The sequence below is a fragment of the Lissotriton vulgaris genome, unplaced genomic scaffold, assembly GCF_964263255.1.
Source record: "Lissotriton vulgaris unplaced genomic scaffold, aLisVul1.2 SCAFFOLD_846, whole genome shotgun sequence".
NCBI classification, from domain to species: Eukaryota; Metazoa; Chordata; class Amphibia; order Caudata; family Salamandridae; genus Lissotriton; species Lissotriton vulgaris.
Window position 1 is genome coordinate 47,449 of NW_028254755.1, and position 22,213 is coordinate 69,661.

At 45.6% G+C, this 22,213-nt stretch overlaps 1 protein-coding gene across 1 annotated transcript in view; it reads left to right on the forward strand.

The window, feature by feature from the left end:
- The window catches only part of LOC147659421 (cytochrome P450 2G1-like), an 804,706-nt gene that overhangs the window by 8,095 nt on the left and 774,398 nt on the right, over nucleotides 1–22,213 (forward strand). Inside the window, exon 2 of the mRNA XM_086951755.1 lies at nucleotides 5,172–5,324. Coding sequence (XP_086807881.1) covers nucleotides 5,172–5,324 — 153 coding nt within the window. The remainder of the gene's footprint in view (nucleotides 1–5,171; nucleotides 5,325–22,213) is intronic.

Consider the following 22,213-nt stretch of genomic DNA (forward strand, 5'->3'; position numbering starts at 1 on the left):
AAGTCAGTGGGAAACATAGGTTCTGATGCGGTTTAGGAAAAATCGACTGCCGTTCGGAAACTTTCCGACCGACATCGTAATGATGCCCAAAGTTGTTATTCATTTACCAATCAAAGTAATTGGTGATGAATGCACATGTCAGTGCAATAAGGCCTCCAATATTTCTTAAGGCAGACAAAATTTGATTTAAAAGCCACTTATTCAACTGATGAACTCTTACATAATGTGCCCCTCATGGGGCACAGGGTCAGACTGATTTGCATATGGCCATGTCTGAACTGGGGTGGCAGAGTGGGCTAAAGAACGGTGATGGATTAAACCCAGATCTGTTGAGTGGGTGTGAGTGTTTGATTGGTTCAGATGCTCCGTCCATCACCACCCCCTTTTGTACCGCTTTGTTCGCCATAAGTTGGCAGGGTATGCTCAGGCATGAGTCCCTTTCTCACTTTGCTACTGGATTCAAGCAAGCCTGGCTGAAGATGGGTATAATGCCAGAAACCGGTCCTAGGAAGCTTGAATCCGGTCCAGGGAAGGCATGGCTTGGCAGTTCGGGCTGGACTGTTCCCATGAGGCACAGGGTCAGACTGATTTGCATATGGCCATGTCTGAACTGGGGTTGCAGAGTGGGCTAAAGAACGGTGCTGGATTAAACCCAGATCTGTTGACTTGGTGTGAGTGTTTGATTGGTTCAGATGCTCCGTCCATCATCACCCCCTTTTGTACCTCTTTGTTCGCCATAAGTTGGCAGGGCATGCTCAGACTTGACCCCCTTGCTCACTTTGCCACTGGATTCAAGCAAGCCTGGCTGAATAAAGCCGTAATGCCAGAAAACGGTCCTAGGAAGCTTGAATCCAGTCCAGGGAAGGCATGGCTTGGCAGTTTGGGCTGGACTGTTCCCATGAGGCACAGGGTCAGACTGATTTGCATATGGCCATGTCTGAACTGGGGTGGCAGAGTGGGCTAAAGAACGGTGATGGATTAAACCCAGATCTGTTGACTGGGTGTGAGTGTTTGATTGGTTCAGATACTCCGTCCATCACCACCCCCTTTTGTACCGGTTTCCTTCAATTTAAGCATGCTTCTCGACTTGTCAAAATAACCCTTTTGACAAGGGAAAATCCTTCCTATTAATAAGTCGCCACTGTGTAGTCCGTGTAGCCAAGAAGGTAAGGTGCAAAGTATTTTAAAGTGTGACATGTTGAAATGTGATGTTACCACGTCCGTGAAGTGACAAGTCCCCAGAGCTATTATCTTTGTGGAAGGCTTTGGCTGTCCTTAGAGGCAAATTAGTGTACAGATTAAAATATTAGTTCTACTATCTTAGGTTTGGGACATGATAGAAAAAATGGTTCAACCACTATTTTGTAATATTTATTGAAAATTACATTCAGTGGTAAACTTTCCTTTTAAATAAATGGCAAAGAAAAAGAACTTTTAGAAACTTGCATTTTTCCTACCTAAAGCTCCTGGGGGCTAATTGTATTACCTGAGAGCAGATGCCCTAACAATGCTTGACCTTAATAAGGTATGAAAACTGCCCCAAGAGTGGAGACTATGTCTTAGCCTGATGATTGGATGGGTTTAGTGTAGAGAGTATGATACATATAATCTCAGATAAGGCAGCTGGGGAGGTTTCACAAACTTCATTAACTAGAAAGGGACTTAGGTGAAACCGGTTCATAGTTTAGTGTTAAGGTAGACCTGAGAAAGGGTAGGCATTTATTCTTTAGGCCCAAGGTAGTCCATTGAACACCAGGTCAATAGGAGAGGGAGCTTGTCCAAGAACCAACTTGGTGTTGCTTAGGAGGTGGGGACTGCTTAATTCACACAACACACCCCTGTCTAACATACAAGCCCATACCATCTTGGATGCCACCTAGAACTGTTCAATAAAACACAGTAAGTGCTGTAAATGTGATCATGATTGACCCTGGGCACTTTTCCTCTGTTAGATAGGGAGTGGCCAGGGGTCACACTCACCCACTGTACCTCACCACCAGCTCATCAGAACACTTTCTGACCTGTGGCATAACTGAAGAAGGACTGCACTTCTGTGGAAAACTAGCTGCCATGACTGTTAGCATCAGCTGAAGCCATTTTCTTTTGTGGCAGCCACTTTAGTTAGCCATGTGCTTGCCATTTGCTTTCTCCCTCTTCCCCTTTACTCAACTTGCGTTCTGCTTGTGTCATGTGATATAGTTAACTACTTCATCACTGAGCCAGAGCCTTGCACATGCTCAGAAAGACCTGTAGCTGCCAATACCCCTGTCCTTATATGTAAATGTCCGGCTATTCTGACTGATGTAAGCAGTTTAGTCTCTCCTCCCACTCTGTTGACTAAGCAATTCTTATGTATCCTTATGTGTATTTGTGTGCACACTTGTACTGCCTATTTTTGTGTCTTCCTGCATACTCAGCAGTAAATGGGGTATATAAGACCTGTGATCTTTGTACTCCTTACACTGTCTCCTACAGCGGCCTGAGGGTACTGTATGATGCAGTCTCCCTCATGTGAGGTTAATAAATACTTATTTTTGATATTACAGCTTTCGTGCTAATCTCTACTTATTTTTCTAAGGACTAGTGTGCAAAGAAGGGCGAACCCCTAACACCGGTAGGCCTTGATTAGGCCTACTTCTACACTCCTGTGTTTAAGACCTTTGAGGAGACCTGGAAGGACTTGACATGTTTCCACTTGTACCCACAACAAAGAAGTGGAGTCCAAGGGTCAGTTGACTGACCTTCTGCATGGCAACAGGGACACAACAAGCTGCTAGGTGCCTTTTTCCTGAATTGCCCTCCTAACCAGTTACAACTTGAGCTGTACTGGACCCTGCAGGTGTCCCCTGCTGGAGTAAGTTCGGACCCCTTAGTGGTGTCAATGAGGTCCTAGGACCTTTGGCTGTCTGTGTCTTTCCTAACAACCTCTGAAAAGTTGTCGCTTTCCGATCTCCAGAGGACCTTGATCAACACCAAAGTCAATCCACCCATGCCGCAACCTCATTGGTCATGAAAAGAAGGTTGGTTCACTCAGAGCTTTTTGCCATTTGAAAAACCTGTTCAGCAAGCCCATGTTTCAAGCCTATCTGATGTTGGTGCAATCTACCTGGGAACAGCCCGAAGCCTTGCCCCACTGTAGGATTCTGAGCTCCAAAAAATTAGATTAGGGTCCTGATTTATTTATTAGTGGAGAGGGTACACTATCGCAATTTGAACGGAGTCTCCTTCTTGCCAATATTATAGTCCATTTAGCAAATTTAATGGAAGGCAGATCTTAAGTTACCGAACTTAAGTTTCACCAGAAAAGAAATTGCTCTATCTCTGCTGTGGCCAAACTTCTCCAACAGCCTTTGTCATTAGGGCCAATGTAGAGTTGGCTACAAATCCTCCCACCCAATTTAGACTGGCATACCTGTAGTCACTATCAACTGTTTCTTACCACCAGGTAAAACCTGGTGGTAAAGAACAGCAAACTATTAGAATGCTCCCCCACAATGGGAAAATAATCCCATGGCAAGGCGAGCAGTACTTTTTTTTCTGTTCAAAATGAAAATCCTTTTTCTGGATTTTGTTTTTAAAAGAATAAATGAATACCATTTGCTACTGGGCTGCATCCTTTTTTTAATGTTGCACCTTAGCAAACAGTAAATGCATTGCAGGAATCGCAGTGATGGTTGTTCTTGGCAATGGCTTTATAAATTACTGTCTTCTTGGCGTTTAGTTATACATTTGATGGGTGGCCTCTCCATCATGGGAGCAGAGTATTTTACTTCATTTCGATTGTGGACCCATGGGCCATCCACCGTGAATTCAATGAGTCCCTAAGTCCAAACAAAGAAATCCTGACCAGGTGAACGTGAGAAAAGTATCTAACCAACTAGAGGACTTCCCTGGGCATGAAATTTGAACTTTTCCGCCAAAATCAATGCTTCCAGCTGGACTTCGTCCAATGTCTATCCTTCTTCAAGAGGACTTCCTCAGATGCAATCTGCAGCATTTACCCCACTGAAGTATTTTGACCTCTATTTCAGAGATGAAGTCAGAAGTTACAGTCTTTGCATAGGAGATACCCCCTTTACGTATTCAACCTGCATCCATTGTGGTTAGTCTGAAAGAGCATCTATATTTCCAGTTCCATGTGATTAGTACTTCTAAATGCTTCACACATTTTCACTAAGTTAAGCATGTCTGCTCTGTTGCATAGTAACCAGGGGTTGTGTTCAGGTTTAAATTACTGAAACCTTTGTCTGGACCTAAAATTTTACCAACTTTTAATAGTGCATTTTTGCACTCTATGAGACCTTCTAGAAGCTGAGTGGAGTAGTATTAAAATTACCAATGGCTACCTATGTTCAACTTGAGACCACCCAGGTCACTGGATTAGACTCAAAGCTTTTTAAAATGCTAGTTCATGCCTTACCATTACCTAATCTCCTATTGAACATTAGTATTCTTCACCAGAATCATTCAAGGCATATACTCTACTATAACTGATGAATTTTAAAATAAGTATAATACTGAGCAGAACAGCTGTTCTGAATAACATCAAAATAGCTAAATAAATTGTCAAGGTTAAAATATATAGTACATATATTTAAATTCGAAAAACATGAAATGCAAACAGAACTCCTGGAAGAAAGTACTATTTAAAAGTGAAGGAGCCTCTTCCCCTAGTACCTCACTATTTCCTGCCCTGGGAATAGATGTACTCATGCCTGTGTGAGTGGTATATCTCAGTCAGATTACATTTGTCTGTTTTCAGATTGGGAACAGTCCTGAGAGGAGTTTGCGAATATCCACAAATGTGTCAGTTTTTGTATATCCACAAACAGGGCATTCCCCCGTGGGAGGCCTGTTGACCTCATACAGGTGGAGAATTACTCACAAAGAACATAGACGTTTCTCTTTGTGTGAGCGCAAAGCAACTTTTGCATATTGTAAACAGTTTTTTGTGTGTAGAAGTCAAACCTGCTAGTGCACGCAACTTTGTAATTCAGGCGACCTAATGTTGTGTCTCCTGAATCTGTTTATCTTAACAGGGAATTGAAGATTTGAAATAGAAATGAACTAACAAAGAGAACCTAAAGTGTGGTGCGTTAGGATTATTACCACTCCAAATCACTTTCTGAGCTGTGTTCCTCTGAAAATTTTAATTTTCTTTCTGCCCTTAGGGATGGCATTCACTAAAGACATTGAACGGTGGAAACAGTTACGTCGTTTTTCACTTACTACCTTAAGGAATTTTGGAGTGGGGAAGAGAAGCATTGAGCAACGAATACAAGAAGAAGCCAACTGCATGTTGGATGAGATCAGGAACAAAAAAGGTATAAATACTTTAGTTGCGTAGGTATACTCTTACTATAATGCATGTGTACTGGAAAACAACACAATTGCATCCATTGTCCTATCGGTTTGCAAAGTTAAGTACAGGCAAGTAGAATTGGTGAATACAATAATTAATACAATATAGAGTCATACAACTACAGTTGCTTCCAGTGAAGCATCTAAACAATTCAAATAATGAAACATGTTGAAAAAGATACCTGACTTACGTAATGGCATAATTTACATTTAGGAAAAGCACCGACATATGGAATCTCAGCCGTGCACTCTGCCACAGTTCTGTATTACTAGCAAATAGTTGGTTAACAACCTTTGTGTTTTTTACTAATGGCTCATGGGCCTAAGAGAAGGTTGGCAGAAACGTGGCATTCACTGATCATGTCACACCACCACCATTGTGTAAGTAAGAAGTACTTCAAGTCTTCCAGCCAGCTAATTAGGCCATAATATTTGAACCAGATATAATCCCACTGCACAAAATGATCAACATTTCACTCCATAGTTGAAGTGGGGAACCATAAACATTCATTGATCTTCCTTGTTGAACATTGGAAAATGAAAATAGAGACTATGTATATCCCCTGATTTTAATTAGCTGGTAAAAAGACAGAGGGCAGCATGGCTAAAAGTTAGTGCATGGCTTAGTTAAGAGTGATGTAGAGGAGAGTAGCATGAGGTGGTGAAGAATTGAGTGGTGTAGGGTACAGTAGAGTGGTATAATTAGACTGGTGTACAGTAGAGTGGCATAGAGTAGAGTGGTGTACAGTACAGTAGCATAGAATAGAGTTCCATAGATTGGAGTGGCATAGACTGGAGTGGCATACAGTAGAGTGGTGTAGAGTAGAGAGGCATAGGATGGAGTGGAGGCAGTGGAGTAGAGGGGAATAGGGTGGGGTGGCATAGACTGGAGTGGTGTAGAGTAGGGTGGTGTATAGTAGAGTAAGGGTGGGCAGAGTTCACAGGTTTGCACTATGTGGAATTACACAGAGTTGCATAAAAACACAGTGCCATTCTGCAGTGTTCTGCAGCACCCTATTTTAAGAAAGAATTCAGGGCAATAGGATAAAGTAGGTAGTTGTGTCTCTTGTCGAACATGTGCCTCACCTCGCCTTGCCCCCACACCTCTTCAGCAGGGCTCTCCTCTTTCCGGTGTCCAAAGCATCCTGAGCCTGAACCGTTCTGGCATGTCACTGAGGCCAGGGAGCCTGGCCAGGGAGTGCGGGCCGAAAGATGGCTGGCTGATCAGGTCGGAAGAAGGTAGTCCCCCAAAGCAGGTCAGCTCTGGCAGTTCAGTGCTGCATTGTAGCATAATAATGTAACATGTACCAGTTCAGTAAATATATCCTGGTGTTGTCACACCACAGGTTCTGCATGCTCTGTCCCCTTTCTTAGTAGCACGGATGTCTGAGGCAGGCTGGGGGGAGCGAGAGACTCCTCCCCCTCTTCCCCCAACTAGTGCACTCGGTCCTAAAGCCTCATTTCTAGCACTGCTTTTGATTGTCTTGTGGAATGACTGGAAGTGGGAGTTGCAAGTAATGTGACTAAGCCTACTTTCAGATAAGAAAAACACAAAAATGCCTGAACCACCATTGTTTTTAAACAAGATTCGATAGGTCAAAAACACTAATTGTCTGATTTGACCAGGTATTTTTATTTATACCAACTATTTGTATCTATTTTTTAAATTTTTATGAGAACATTTTTTTCAGCAAATAAGACAACTGTACATCCATATATTTACACTATTATACAATGCAATTTACAAACAAATAATGACAATACAAAAAGCATTAAATGAAATGAATACTAACATCCTTCATATAACACAAGACTGTTAAACAAGACCATACATCATATAATCATGTATCTTGAAATTTGACACTTCAATCAATTCAAAACTAAAGGAGTTTAGTCAATAAATGACAACTATTTGGACCAGCAATTGCTGGTTTAGTGCTTTGAATAACCAAAAGTCCTCCTTTTTAAATGCCGACGCGTTTCGATTCCAGGACACCAGTTCCTGGGATCTCTTCAGGGCGTTGTCATTGTATCTATGGAAGATGCAAAGAAAGCAATACAATTTTATTCACAAAATTCCAGACTCGTCTCTATTCTAGTGAAACTCAGTTGTTGTGCATAATGTGAGGACCTACCAGATGGTTTCAAAAGAAGTGGGAGCTGCTGAATTCATTCTTGTAGTTACACAAGCCTTGTCTCGTGAAAGTGCAAACTTTTAAGTCTTCCTTGAATGTTTGGTAATCACCTCCGCATTACATGCAGCACACCATTCTGTTAAGAGAAATGGCTGATATCATTTCCATGCATTTGCTACTGTGTTGCTTCTGGCTTTTGTGAAAATTGATCTCTAACATACCTTTTTGGGCTGCTATTTGCAGGGTTTAGCTGATTAAATTCATGGGCCTCTTAATTGTCAACCTCTGGATGTTTTACTCCGGCTGGATTGTAGCTGTAAGAATGGAGAATACTTTGTTGGAATAACAGAAACGGTTAGCACGCTCTGTTTTTTAATTAGCCCCAAAGGTCTGCATTGTTGTTCGATGCGAACGCACCTACCGCTCCCTCCGTTGCTGCTGCTCACCTCACGATCGCATCAAGATGGCGGGCGTGTGAATTCTGGCTTGTTAAACGTATAGTCTATTGTTGATAATACACGTGATGGCCAAAGTTTGCCGTTTGTTAAACATATAGACTAGACCAGTTACATTGCGGGGCATGTAGTCTATTGTTGGTAATACACGTAATGGCCAAAGTTTGCCGTTTGTGGAGTGTTAGAACAGAAATTGCGTTCCCGGCCCCATTGTCATATAGTACATGGGGGGAGAGGCTGAAGCACTATTGGTGAATAATTAAAATTGCGGGGCATGTAGACAAATGTTCCCAATGCCTTGGCCGGCACACCTTGTGGCCAGGTTTCTTATACATAAGAAACTGCGGCATTCATTTACAAGTTCGACTACAAGGGCATGCAAGCTATGGAAGCCGAAGCATTTTCCAAGGACAATTAGGCAACCTGTGCCAAGATCCGATGGCTGAGCAAGCTGAAAGAGCTGGTCACGTGGTTAGGATTGGGTGAGCTTTGGCTGACTCAGTCCCCCCCACCAAAAAATGTTGTTAAGAAATTGTATTGGGACTGGGTTCTGAAAGAGGAACTAGAGGGGCATAGGTGGGGACCTCTGACCGACTAATTTCTGAAAAATAAGTCTGCCAGAATGTTCGAACCATTTCTGGATTTCATCCAATCACCTGGTGATAGAACACTTTTCCTAAAATTCAGGTATGGAAGCTTACCATTAAATTCATTTACTGAAAAGTGGAGACCTTCCCTGCCTGACCATACCTCATGTCCATGTTGCCCATGCCCCAAAGAGTCTTTAGCACATTTTATATTCGCTTGTAGAGCCTATAGGGGTGTAAGAAGATGGTGGCTTAGGCCAATTTGTAGGGAACTGGGCTTCAGACAGCACCTTAACGCCCTGCGCATTCTTACAACAGATGTATCATCATTGGCTCTGGTGTGTAGAGTCGCGAAATATCTGGGAAGAGCCTGGCAGGTAAGATCCAATCAGCTAAAGATGATCTCAAATGAGGGTGCTAAATGATATTTCAGGTTAACTGTGACTGACCATGCTGCTACTCTATTTAAATGGCTCTACTGGTTCACCCAATTTTAACTGTATATATGTTTTTTAATGCACTTAAAACCTGTATATGGTTTTGTATGAATTTTAAGGGTTGTTTGTACTTGAAATTGGTTTTTACTTTTATGATAAATGTTTTTATCGAATAAAGTCCTACAACGCATTAACCTGCATTTATTGGCAATGGCCGGGGCTTGTCAGGGGTTTCTGAAGGCACAGTAAGGCCTCTCTGCGGAATGCTGTGGGCAAAGGTGTGCCAGGGAGGAATTATTAAAAGGTTGTAAAGACAGTCAAGGTACTTCATGGACACCCTATTACTACGGGGAGGGATATTAGCGGGCCCCACAAAGGTCTACTGCGTAATCTAGAGTCTCGCTATCTCAGACAGGCTATTCAGCCCTATCTGTGTACTATTGAATTTAAGAATCAAATATGCTTCTTTCTGTAAAAGCACTTTTTCAACATTTACTGCGTGATTAGATGATTTCAAAGTAAACAAAATTGACCACTTAAGGTCGTTTTCATCATGATTTTTCGCCACCAAGTGCAGCCGGGACCTTATGGTCGACACTATTGAAACTGCACAGAGACTGTGCCGTAAGGAAGAACAAGAAATTGAGGAGCTGACGGAAGCAATTAAAAACAGTCAGGTTGTGACTGACGCCAATGCACTTCTGGACAAAATAGAAAAAGAGATCAGAGTGTTTAAGGACAACACCGTTAATGACAAAAGTTCCAAATACGACAGGGACGTTGTGAGAAGTTGGCCTGGTATATGATGATCACTAATTCTAGTGAGCACCTTGCACCAGTCCAAACGACCCTTGAGATGATTGGTTGTAAGTCAACCTTATAGACTAGCTATCCTAGGGGTAGAATGGACAAAAGCAGTCTTAGGCTAAACTCAAGAGGGCATGTGAAGCCAGCTGTTTTACCATATGCAATCCTTTGAATACCAAATGAAAGGACACCACACAAGTTATATATTACAAAATATATGTATTTATTTCTAGAATAATCCCCTATACTCTTTATGAGCACAGAAGCACAAGCGTTGAACAAAGAACTCAATATAACATACAATAAGCTGCACAATTATGGATAGGCCGGGTGGCCACTCAAACCATATATTAAAAAAGTGGTATAAGTAGCACGTCACGAACAATGGTGAGGCCTAGGGCCTTGGGAATCGCTGGGCCTACACTGGACTAACGAAGGTTAGGACATAGGAGGCCCACAGGATGCGGGTGCAGTGTCTATAGGCAAACGCGTTCAACATACAAGTCAATGGTGCGTAAAAATCAGAAAGTTATAAGTTTAGGAGACTTCCGACTGGACTAGAACTTAGCCACTTGAAACTAGGACACTAGGGGGCAGATTTATGTTGGACTTGCGCCACGTTTGCGTCACGCAACGGCGGCGTAAACGTGGCGCATCCCTGCGACCCATTTACAACGTGACGCATCTAGGCAGATGCGTCACGTTGTAAAGCCCTGCGCCACATGTGGGCGTTCCGGCGCAAGGTGGGCGTTCCGGGGCAGGTGCGCCTCGCAAAAGTGGCTGAGTGAAATCTATAAGATTTCACTCAGTCACTTTTAGGCCAATGCTGCGTCAAAACCCTGCGCCTGCTTGAAGCAGGAGTAAGGCTTGACGCAGCATTGGTCAGATAGGGCACCCCCGAGTCTTGCTGGAGCTGCATCGCGCTTGCGACACAACTCCAGCAATGCGCCACTTTTACGGCACAGATGCGTGACGCATCTGTGCCGTTTTTGCCCCATGGTGTGCCGCATTGTAAATGCGGCGCACCATGGGTGGCGGAGCTGCGGCGCACGAAAATTGGCGCATCCCTGGGGATGCGCCAGTTATCATAAATCTGCCCCCACGGATGTAAATCACTACATACTAAATTTGGGGTGACCATAGGAAAGCAGACCCTACTCTCCTACATAACCCCCCCCCCAAACGCAGGGACATTAAACTTAACCTTGACCAGATAAGTCTTCATGTTCTAAGTGGAAATACCTGGAGAGACCATCTGCATTGCCATGGTCAGTCCCTGGTCTGTGCTCCACTGTAAAGTCCATTCCCTGTAGGGAAATGGACCATCTGAGCAGTTTGGGATTTTCACCCTTCATCAGATTTAGCATAGCGCAACTCGACAACCTAAGGCCTATCTCCCTTCTCCCCTACTGTGCGAAGGTAGTAGAAAAACTGGCCAATCGACAGCTGGTAAGTTTTATGGAGGAAAACCTGCTCCTGCACACGTCTCAATCGGGTTTCAGAGCGAAACACTCGACTGAGACTGCCCTCCTCCTATCAACAGAATTGCTGCGGAGCAAGGCGGATGAAGGTCACACGGCCGCACTAGTCCTATTAGACTTAAGTGCGGCGTTTGATACCGTATCACATCCCGTACTACTGGACCGACTGAGGGAAAAGGGAATAACCGGACCTGCTCATGAGTGGCTTGTATCCTTTCTTAAAAACAGAAGATTTCAAGTGCATTGCCCACCATGCAAATCCAGTATAAGGTGTCTCAGGCAAGGGGTTCCCCAGGGCTCTATTTTGAGCCCTACATTATTCAATCTGTACATGGAACCCCTTGCCAAACTGGTGGAGTCATATGGTGTGGCAATAGTCTCTTATGCAGATGACACACAACTGGTGATCAGTTTGTCCCGTGATCCAGTTGTGGATGCTGAGAACTTCTCGGCTTGCCTTGTGGCTCTTGACGGCTGGATGAAACAAAACTGTCTCCGCCTTAATGGTAACAAGACGGAAGTTCTTATTGTAGGTCCACGTCCTTCCATCTGGACCTCTGCCTGGTGGCCTACTGAACTGGGCTCTGTCCCGATCCCAGTGGACACAGTTAAGAACCTTGGCTTTCATCTGGACTCTAATCTTGCCTACACCAATCATGTGGGTAAGGTCGCGGGAAAATGCTACGGACTTCTGAAGGTCCTAAGGAAAATACTGGACCTATTGCCCCCTAGCTCCAGAAAAACCATGGTACACGCCTTGGTCACCTCCCAGTTAGATTATGGGAACTCCCTCCTATGTGGACTTAGTTAAAAGGGCCTAACACAGCTTCAACGCGTCCAGAACGCTGCAGCGAGGCTGGTCCTCAACCTCCCGAGGAGAGCCTCTGGGAAACATGCATTACGCACCCTTCATTGGCTCCCAATAAAGGAAAGAATCAATTTCAAAACCATGTGCATCACCCACCGTATAGCTTACAAAAAAGCACCTCCATATCTCCAGGACTTGCTTCCAATATATCGCCCTACACGTCCTTTGAGGTCGATGGGTAGCATGCAATTAGTGGTACCTCGGATACATAGAGCAAGGATGGGAGGACGCTCTTTCAGACACCATGCCAGCAACAACTGGAATAACCTACCTATCGAACTGAGGATGGAGCCCTCTGAAACCAGGTTCAGACAGAGGCTGAAAACCCATCTTTTTCCCAGGTTAAACTCAGCATAGTGTTCCCTTGCCCCTGTGTCCAGCCTCTTTGAGCCCGGCCGAAGAGTTGTAGGAAGGGTTGTCAGCGCGGGGACGCACTGTTCTCTGTGCAACCAAGCGCTTAATAAATGCCATAAACTAAACTAAACTAAGAGGGGCTTAAGGTCTGTCTGAATTCTGAAGTGGGTGCCAAACAAGTATGGTCTCAACTCCTTCAGGGCTCAAACCACAGCAAAGGCCTCCCTCTCAATGGCTGACCAACGTTTCTCTCTAGGGGTCAGCCTTCTGCTAATAAAAGCAATGGGCTGGTCTTGACCCTCTACATTAAGTGGTGAAAGCACAGCTCCCACCCCCAACTCAGAAGCATCTGTTTGGACATGAACTCTTTGGAGTAGTCAGGACTCTTTAGGATAGGTGCAGAGCACATGGCCTTCTTCAGGTCATGAAATGCCTTTTGACAGCTAACTGTCCACTGAACCTTTTTGGGCTTCTTCTTGGATGTCAGATCATTTAATGGTGTCACAATGGACCTATAATTCTTTACACATTTTCTGTAGTACCCAGTCAGGCCCAAGAAAGCTCTGACCTGTGTCTGGGTGGTTGGAGGAGCCCAGTCCTGTATGGTATGGATCTTACTCTCCAGTGGTTGAACCTGACCCCCACCTCCCAGGTGGCCCAGGTACACAACCTTGCTCTGCCCTATCTGGCACTTTTTGCCTTGATAGTTAGGCCTGCCTTTTGCAGGGCCTCCAAAACCTTATTCAGGTGGATCAGGTGATCCTCCCAGGTGGAGCTGAAGACAGCAATATCATCCAGATAAGCTGCGCAAAAGTTATCCAACCCAGAAAGGACTTGGTTCACCAACCTTTGGAAAGTGGCAGGTGCATTATTCAATCCAAAGCGCATTACACAAATTGATAATGACCTCCAGGGGTTGAGAACGCTGTTTTGGCCTTGGACTCCTCAGCTAACCTGATTTCCCAATAACCAGCTGTCAAATCAAATGTGTTCAGAAACTTGGCAGAAGCCAATCTATCAATGAGCTCATCTGCTCTTGGAATGGGGTGAGCATCTGTCCTAGTGACGGCATTTAGACCTCTATAGTCCACACAAAACCTAATTTCTCTCTTACCATCTTTGGTGTGAGGTTTTGGCACAAGGACTACTGGGCTGGCACAGGGGCTCCCTGATGGCTCAATCACTCCAAACTCAAGCATTTTCTGCACCTCAGTCTTTATACAATCCCTGACATGGTCAGGTTGCCTGTAGATCTTACTCTTCACAGGCAGACTGTCACCAGTGTCCACCTCATGGGTGCACCAGTTAGTCTGACTAGGTGTAAATGAAAACATATGTCTGTAAGACTGTAGAACCTGTCTACAGTCCTGTTGCTGCTGGTCAGTGAGGCTGCCAGCTAAGGCCACACCATCAATTGAGCCATCATCAGGGTTATGGGATAACAGGTCTGGGAGAGGGTCACTCTCATCCTCCTGCTCCCCATCTGTAGCCATGAGCAAGCCCATGTCTGCCCTGTCCACATATGCTTTCAGTCTGTTTACATGGAGCACCCTGTGGGGGCTCCTAGGGGTGCCAAGGTCCACCAAGTAGGTGACCTCTTCCTTTTTCTCAATTATGGTGTGGGGTCCAGACCATTTGTCTTGGAGAGCTGCTGGGGCCACTGGCTCCAACACCCACACTTTCTGCCCTGGCTAGTACTCAGTCAGCACAGCCTTTTGGCCATGCCAAGCTTTTTGGAGTTCTTGGCTGGCCTCAAGGTTGTTGGAAGCTTTCTCCATGTATTCAGCCATCCTGGAGCGGAGACCAAGTACATAGTCCACTATGTCAAGTTTAGGCTTTTTGAGAGGTAACTCCCATCCTTCCTTCACAAGACACAAGGGACCCCTTACAGGATGTCCAAACAAAAGCTCAAAAGGGCTGTAGCCAACCCCCTTTTGTGGGACCTCTCTGTAGGCAAAGAGAAGGCAGGGTAAAAGGATGTCCCATCTTCGCCTAAGCTTTTCAGGTAGCCCTTTTATCATCCCTTTTAGGGTCTTGTTAAATCTTTCAACAAGCCCATTGCACTGTGGATGGTAGGGTGTAGTGAACTTATAGTTAACACCACACTCTTTCCACATTGCGTTTAGATATCCAGGCATGAAGTTGGTACCTCTGTCTGAAAGTACCTCCTTTGGAAAGCCCACTCTGGAGAAAACTCCAAGTAGGACCCTTGCCACAACTGGAGCTGTTGTGGTCCTCAGGGGAATTGCCTCTGGATACCGGGTGGCATGATCCACTACCACCAGTATAAATCTGTGCCCAGATGCTGTTTGGGGGTCCATTGGTCCAACAATGTCTATCCCCACTCTCTCAAAGGGTACCCCCCACCACAGGTAGTGGTATAAGGGGGGCCATTGTGGTGCCACCTGATTTGCCACTGGCTTGGCAGGTGACAGAGGAGCGTCAAAACTCCTTGGTATCTTCTGACATGTGAGGCCAGTGAAAGTGAGGGACAAGCCTGTCCCAAGTCTTGTTCTGGCCTAAGTGTCCTGCTAGAGGAATATCATGGGTCAAGGTTAGAAGATCTATCTGGGACCTATCTGGGACCAGTCCTCTGGAACTCCCTTCCCCCAGCTTTACGAAAGGAGGAAAACTTTGCCAGCTTTAAGAAAAGCGTTAAAACCTGGCTTTTCAATAAATAATTGTGGTCTCTGGCCGTCTTGCTTTCTGTGCTGTTGGGTTCTTAGTCCTGGCGCCGGGAAACCCTTTGTGGGTATCTGCGCGCATTACAAATGCAAAAAATAAATAAATAATAAATAAATAAGATAGCCCCTAAATTGCAGAGGTATGACCAACCTCCTGGAAGCATCAGGCTTGGGGTCTCTAGCCTCTGAATAAAGGAGCCCATCATCCGAATATACTTTATGGGTACCTTGAGCATTCCCAGCAGCCTCAGCAGCAGCTTGCTGTCTGAGGGGTTCAAGAGAAGGACAAGTTAACTGAGCCTGCCCCAGATCTGCCATTGAGGGTCCCCCTGTCCCCAGAAACTCAACCTCATCAGGTTCCAGGACAGTCTCCTCTTGGATCACAGAATCAGCCTCCTGGGAGGGCTGATCCTCAACCTGGGGCAAGTGGGAAGGCACTGCCTTTACCCTCTTGCTCTTTCTCTTGGGTTGTGTCGAGTCTATTGTTTCAAGATCCAGCACAGGTTCAGGTAAGCACTATTTGGCCTGTGACCTGGTCAGAGCAAGGACATGTGCTGAAATACCTAGCATCTCTGCATGAGTCCTGTACTCCACTTCTGACCACATGGAGTTCTCTAGATCATTGCCCAAAAGACAGTCAACTGGGAGGTCTGCACTTACCAAAACTCTGTTGAGGCCAGTTACCCCTCCCCAGGAGAAGTTAACAATTGGCACATGATGGGGACTAGTGACATTGCTAGCATTGGTCACCAGGCAATTATCACCCAGTACAAGTTGTCCAGGGTCCACAAAGTTAGGTGTCACGATAGTGACACTGGCACATGTGTCCCTGTAGGCCTGAGCCACTTTACCATTAATCAAAGGCGTCTGCCTGTACTTGCCCAGAGTACTGGGACTCATAGTAGTGGACATATCCATGTCCCCATCACCGATCAAGATTGCCTGAGTAAGAACTCTGACTAGGCCAGACTCCATCTCAGTACCCATGGTTAACCCCACTATGGCTTTAGTTTGGGGGCTGCCACTGCTGACTGTACTAGGGGGTGCAGTTGCCTTAGGGGCTGCAGTGGCAGGGGCTCCACCTTTCCTAGTGCACTCACTAAACCAGTGAGAAACTAACTTACAGTAATTACATCAAGGTTTTTTTGGGCCATCGTTCTTCTTCTTTTTCTTTCCAGTTTGGGACCCCCCTCATTAGTATTATTTTGGGGGCCTGAAGAAGACTTCTGGTCTTTTTGTTTTTGATCTCCACCCTTCTGGTCTGCCTTCTTTTGATCACCTCCTTGGTTCTGGGGTTTCTGCTTAACCTGGTTCTGACCCATTTATCTGCCCTCTTTCCCAATTCTTGGGGAGAGGTCAAATCTGAGTCAATCAGGGGTTGGTGCAACAACTGGTTCTGACAGTTATAAAGGATTTGTTCTCTCATGATCAAATTATACAATCCTGTATAGTCCTTAACTTTACTACCAAGCAACCAACCTTCCAGAGCCTTAGTGGCCCAATCAACAAAATCAGTCCAGTCCTGAGTTTGAGCTTTTTGGGTGTCTCTGAACAACAACCTGTATTGTTCAGTGGTTAGGCCAAAACCCTCAATAAGAACACTCTTCAGGACAGTGTAGTTTTTAGCATCCTCAGGTCTAACAGTGAGGAGCTTATCTCTCCCTTTTTCTGAAAAGGAGAGCCACAAGATTGCTGCCACTGATCCTGAGGAACCTGCTGTACCATGCAGGCTCTCCCAAGAGCAGTTATCCATTTGTGGATGTCATTCCCATCTCTGTAGAGGGGCACAATCTTACTCAGGTTTCTGTTATCATAGGACCTGTCTTTATCCTTAGGGATACTGCTGCCACCAGTGGATTCTAATCCACTTAATCATTGCTCCCTTGCTAAAGCAAGTTTGGCTTGGGCCAGGGCTATCTCTTCTTTCTCAATCTGAAGTTGGACAGCTCTCATCCTAGCCTCATGTTCTCTTCTCTGGGGGGAAGACATTCCCCTTTGAGATCCCCTGGAGGCATTAGACTGGTTAGACTCCCTGGAAGGAGATCTATCCCTTCTATTGCCAGGGTTAAGTCTACTATTAGGTCTGGGAAGGTGTGCCACCTCTCCATCCCCATGTAGGCTTACATTGGCCCTTCTAAGTCTTCTGACCTGAACTTGACCATTCTCCTGATCATCTGACTCATCCCCGTCTGCCTCCTCCTCCTCTGGAGTGACGGTATCATCTTCTCTGGAGACCCCTTCTCCTGTATTACCTAAGGAACCTGTCTCAGTATCCTTCTCAAGATCAGCTTTCTCTAGGATAGCTATTAGGATGGGGATTGTGGGGTTATGACCCCTCTTCAGCTCTCTTGAGACGCACAAGGCACTCAATACTCGAAAGCTGAGTTTTTCATAGCGGGATGCTGCCTTGGGAGGGTCACTCACAGGTAGAGAACTGGATGGTTCACGTGTGCCAGCCATGACTAGTGAGGTGAAGGTGGTGCACCTACCTACACTCTGTGTTTACCTACTTGAACCTCTCTAGAGGTTGTAGTCAGGGTGTGCTAAGCCCTTTGGTCTACAACCACTAAGTTCAGTAGAACTTAAGTATGTAAAGATTTGTTTATATGTACCTAAGGTACTTGATATGATTTTCAAATGATATTGTCAAAGATTACAATTGGTAAAACAAACAGCAAGCTCAAATCCCACCGCTGCCACCAATGTGAGAAGTTGGCCTGGTATATGATGATCACTAATTCTAGTGATCACCTTGCACCAGTCCAAACGACCCTTATGATGATTGGTTGTAAGTCAACCTTATAGACCAGCTATCCTAGGGGTAGCATGGACAAAATCAGTCTTAGGCTAAACTCAAGAGGGCATGTGAAGCCAGCTGTTTTACCATATAAAATCCTTTAAATACCAAATGAAAGGACACCACACAAGTTATATATTACAAAATATATGTATTTATTTCTAGAATAATCCCCTATACTCTTTATGAGCACAGAAGCACAAGCGTTAAACAAAGAACTCAATATAACATACAATAAGCTGCACAATTATGGATAGGCCGGGTGGCCACTCAAATCATATATAAAAAAAGTGGTATAAGTACCACTTCACGAACAATGGTAAGGCCTAGGGCCTTGGGAATCGCTGGGCCTACACTGAACTAATGAAGGTTAGGACATAGGAGGCCCACAGGATGCGGATGTAGTGTCTATAGGCAACCGCGTTTACCATACAAGTCAATGGTGCGTAAAAATAAGAAAGTTATAAGTTTAGGAGACTTCCGACTGGACTAGAACTTAGCCACTTGAAACTAGGACACTAGGGATGGAAATCACTACCGGGGCACCGGAGTACCCTCGTTACCTCACCCACAGGAAGCGGGTGCATAGGTGCCAATGTGCGTTGGGTTTCTTCGTGGAGTTCTATGGAGCCTGGAGAAAAAAAGATGCTGCAGGCGGCCAGGAGGGAAGAGTCCGGTTGGATCCAGGGGTGGATCATAGATGTAGAGTACCTGAAAGCAGAGGGGACAGAGTCTAGGTCACTAGCCAGTGACCAGGATGGAACCAGGACGGAACCAGGCAATGTCGGGTTGCGATCAGGTGCTGTTGAGTAGTTTGTCTCTGCTGCCACGTGGACCAGGAAGGATCGAGGATGACCAGCTGGTGAACACGAGCTGTCCCACAAAGGCTATTGCTGTTGGCGGTGTCGGTTCTCAAATCGGAGTCACCAAGCCTTGGCAAATGCAACCCACGCAGGACTCAAAGATGGCTTCTGGATCAGACCGGGAAGGTCAGATCGGTGGTTCCTTTTCAGGGGAGCTAGGGCCAGTCGGGAGCAACCAGACCAGCAGTTTAAATTTGAAGGATCATCGTCACAGAGGCCAGTAGCCAACGGGCAACTGACCGGACAACGTGTCAAGCAGGAAAAGTGCAAAAAGGCCCCACGCAGCACTCGGTGAGTGTGGAGAGGTGATCTTCGGTGCACAGGCTGCTGAGGCTGTGGCTTCTCAATCCCCAATGCACAGCCTCAAGGGTGCCTCAAGAGCTGCACAGGAAGCACTTTGCTGACTTTCCAAGAGGGCCGGTCCCACATCTCACGTCCCCTCCACGGGTCTCAGCTTTGCTAGGACTGTGGACCGGGCTGTTGGAAGTCTGGGAGTCCAGGTCTTGTTGGTCTCTGTTGTTCGAGCTCTGGCGGGAGCAATGGCAAAGAAAACTTTTGAGCGCTGATGGTGCCTGCTTGCACAGGGTTGCCACTCCTTGACCACAAGGGAGATTTTTCAGTCTTCTACGTTGAGTAGGATGTCGAAGGGTCCAGAGTTTTGTTTCAAAGTTCCAGTCAGGATGATCTGATGTGCCATGGCACAGCTCCTACCTTTATTCCAAATCAAGGGGCTGGATCACCTGCTAGGTCCCTCCTATGGGTGGGACCCAGGAAGGGGGTGGTTACACCCCTTTCCCTTTGTCCAGTTTCGCGCCAGAGCTGGGGAGCCCCAGCACCAGTTTGAACAGGACTTTGCATGGGACACCTTGTGTGTCCCAGGCAGTGTCTAGTTTCATTCAGCCCTCCCTGCCCCAATCCACTATCTCCTGTCTGGGGTGGTGTAACACCTCCCTGTGACAGGAAACCTTTTGTCCAAGCCTCCCCTGCCGGAGTTTCGGTCAGCAGCAGGAGGCCAGACTAGTGTCTGTGGCAGCAGCATCCATTTTGTGAGGCTGAGGCTCTGGTTAGATTTAACCGCGTTTTAGGAAAGTAACATGTCTTCTCCCTCTAGAAGGGTGGAATGCTACCCCCATTGCCAGGACTGGCGAAGGGGTAGTATTCCAAAGCGTATGACACCTTACACGACATGTTTTGATAAAGCTAGCAAGTAACCGCGAGGATTATAATGCACTTAAGAGTATATGGTATGGCAATATCCCAGAACAGCTAAAGGACATGGTTCCGAAAGCTGCAGACAGGCTCAGCTCATGCTAGAGCACCATCTCACATAAAACCAAGCACTCTGCCTCCAGGATTGTTAAGGCCTGCCATAGGAGTGACTTATAGGTATATATGTGTCCAGATATAGGTTTAGACATAGGTATACTATATCTAAGCAAGGGGTGATTACACCACCTTGCCCCAGCTGAGTGATCAGCCAGTTCTGTCGGATTGGATGGCCAGCCAGGGGTGGCAAAAATATGCTGCAGCCCCTTGTAGGCCCTGGATGCACCTATGCCCTGGGTACCTATAGTACACTGTACAGGGGCTGATAAGGTGACCCAATACCCAATTGGTAATGTACCTAAAGTACATGGTTGTGAATTTAGAGAGAGAACAGCAAGCTGTGGGTCTGATGAGCAGGCCCACAGCCACATTAAGTGAAGCAAAAAGCAAAAATTGGGGTGACCATAGGAAAGCAGACCCTACTCTCCTACAGACGTAAAAGCGTTCAAGATTGAACAGGTTTATCCTTTTTTGAAGGAAGACTACTACACCCAACAAGATTCTTGTAGAGCACTATCAACTTACCAAGGCCGTTCGAGGAACAGGTTTAAAACCTTTTCGGACACTTCGTCAGCTGACTCATCTGGGTCAGACAATAGAAACAACCAAAAGAAGCAGGTGTCTTTTTTTGACCAGGGACAACAACCAAAAGTCTGTTACAAAGCGCCATGGGAAGTGCGGACAAGGAACCGCTTCTACAAATCGTAGGAGGTCCTAGTACCGTGGTGAATCTATCTGCCAGGACATTGTCCAGTGACGAGATAGCTGTATTATATCTGGGGCTCAAATTTGTGCCTTGTAAGAAGACTGACTTTACCAGGCTGAAGCTAGAAGCCATAGAATTTTGTCGAAAAATAAGGCTTAAAGCTTTTTTCGCCAATCAACCAGCCACAATAAATACAGAAGTCACTGGCCTTAGAAACAAATCTAAATTTGTCCCGAGTCACAATATTCCCAAGGAAATTTTTGCTTTTGAGCAAGTGCTCCTGTCAGCTATCAGCAAACTCGAGAAAGGCAAGAGCAATGTGCAACAAAAAATGGGCCAAAAACAATGTGCGGCAATAATGGCACTCAAGGAAGACACCTCCATAGTAATCAAACAAGCCGATAAAGGCGGTGCCGTAGTCGTCTGGTCCCGTGAGAAATATCTAGCAGAAGGGGCCAAACAGGTCAACAACAAAACATGGTACAGACATCTAGGTGAGGACCCTGTCAGAGATATTCAATGGCTTATTTCTGAGATATTACAACAAGGCAGAGAGGAGGGGTACCTGGGTGCTAAAGAATATGACTATCTTTCTAAGAAATGCCCCAGAACCCCTGTGTTGTACCTCCTGCCGAAGATTCACAAGAACCTCAATGACCCGCCGGGACGCCCGATAGTTTCGGGTTGTGACTCCTGTTTGGAGCCTATTTCTCAATACGTTGATTTCTTTTTGAAACCTTTTTTGTCTGAAGTTAAATCTTATTTAAGAGACACAACAGACTTTTTGTTGAAGGTTGAGGGAACACAGTTTGATCCAGAATTACAGATAATGGTCACGATGGACGTTACATCCCTCTACACGCAGATCCCGCAAGAGGAAGCGTTGGAGGTGATGGAACTATATCTTGACAAAAGAGAAAGGCCACACAGAGTGCCCACCTCATTCATTTTGAGGTTGGCAGAGATTGCACTCAAGAAGAACTATTTCTCCTTCAATGGCCACTACTTCATGCAGGTTAAGGGCACTGCCATGGGGTGTCCTTATGCCCCAGAGATGGCAGTGCTCTTCATGGCACAATACAAAGAGAGATTCAGACATTATATCACTCAGTGGTATCGGTATATAGATGATGTTTGGCTCCTGTGGCAGGGGAGCCAGGCTCATCTATTGGCGTTCCACGAATGGCTCAACACTAGGCATGGAGATATTAAATTCTCAATTGAACATAGCAACACCGTATGACTTTCCTGGATGTTGAAATAACATGCGTCTCAGGACAGTTGAAATCATCCCTCCACAAAAAAAACACCGACAGGAACACCGTCTTGCACCACAAAAGTGCCCACCCTAG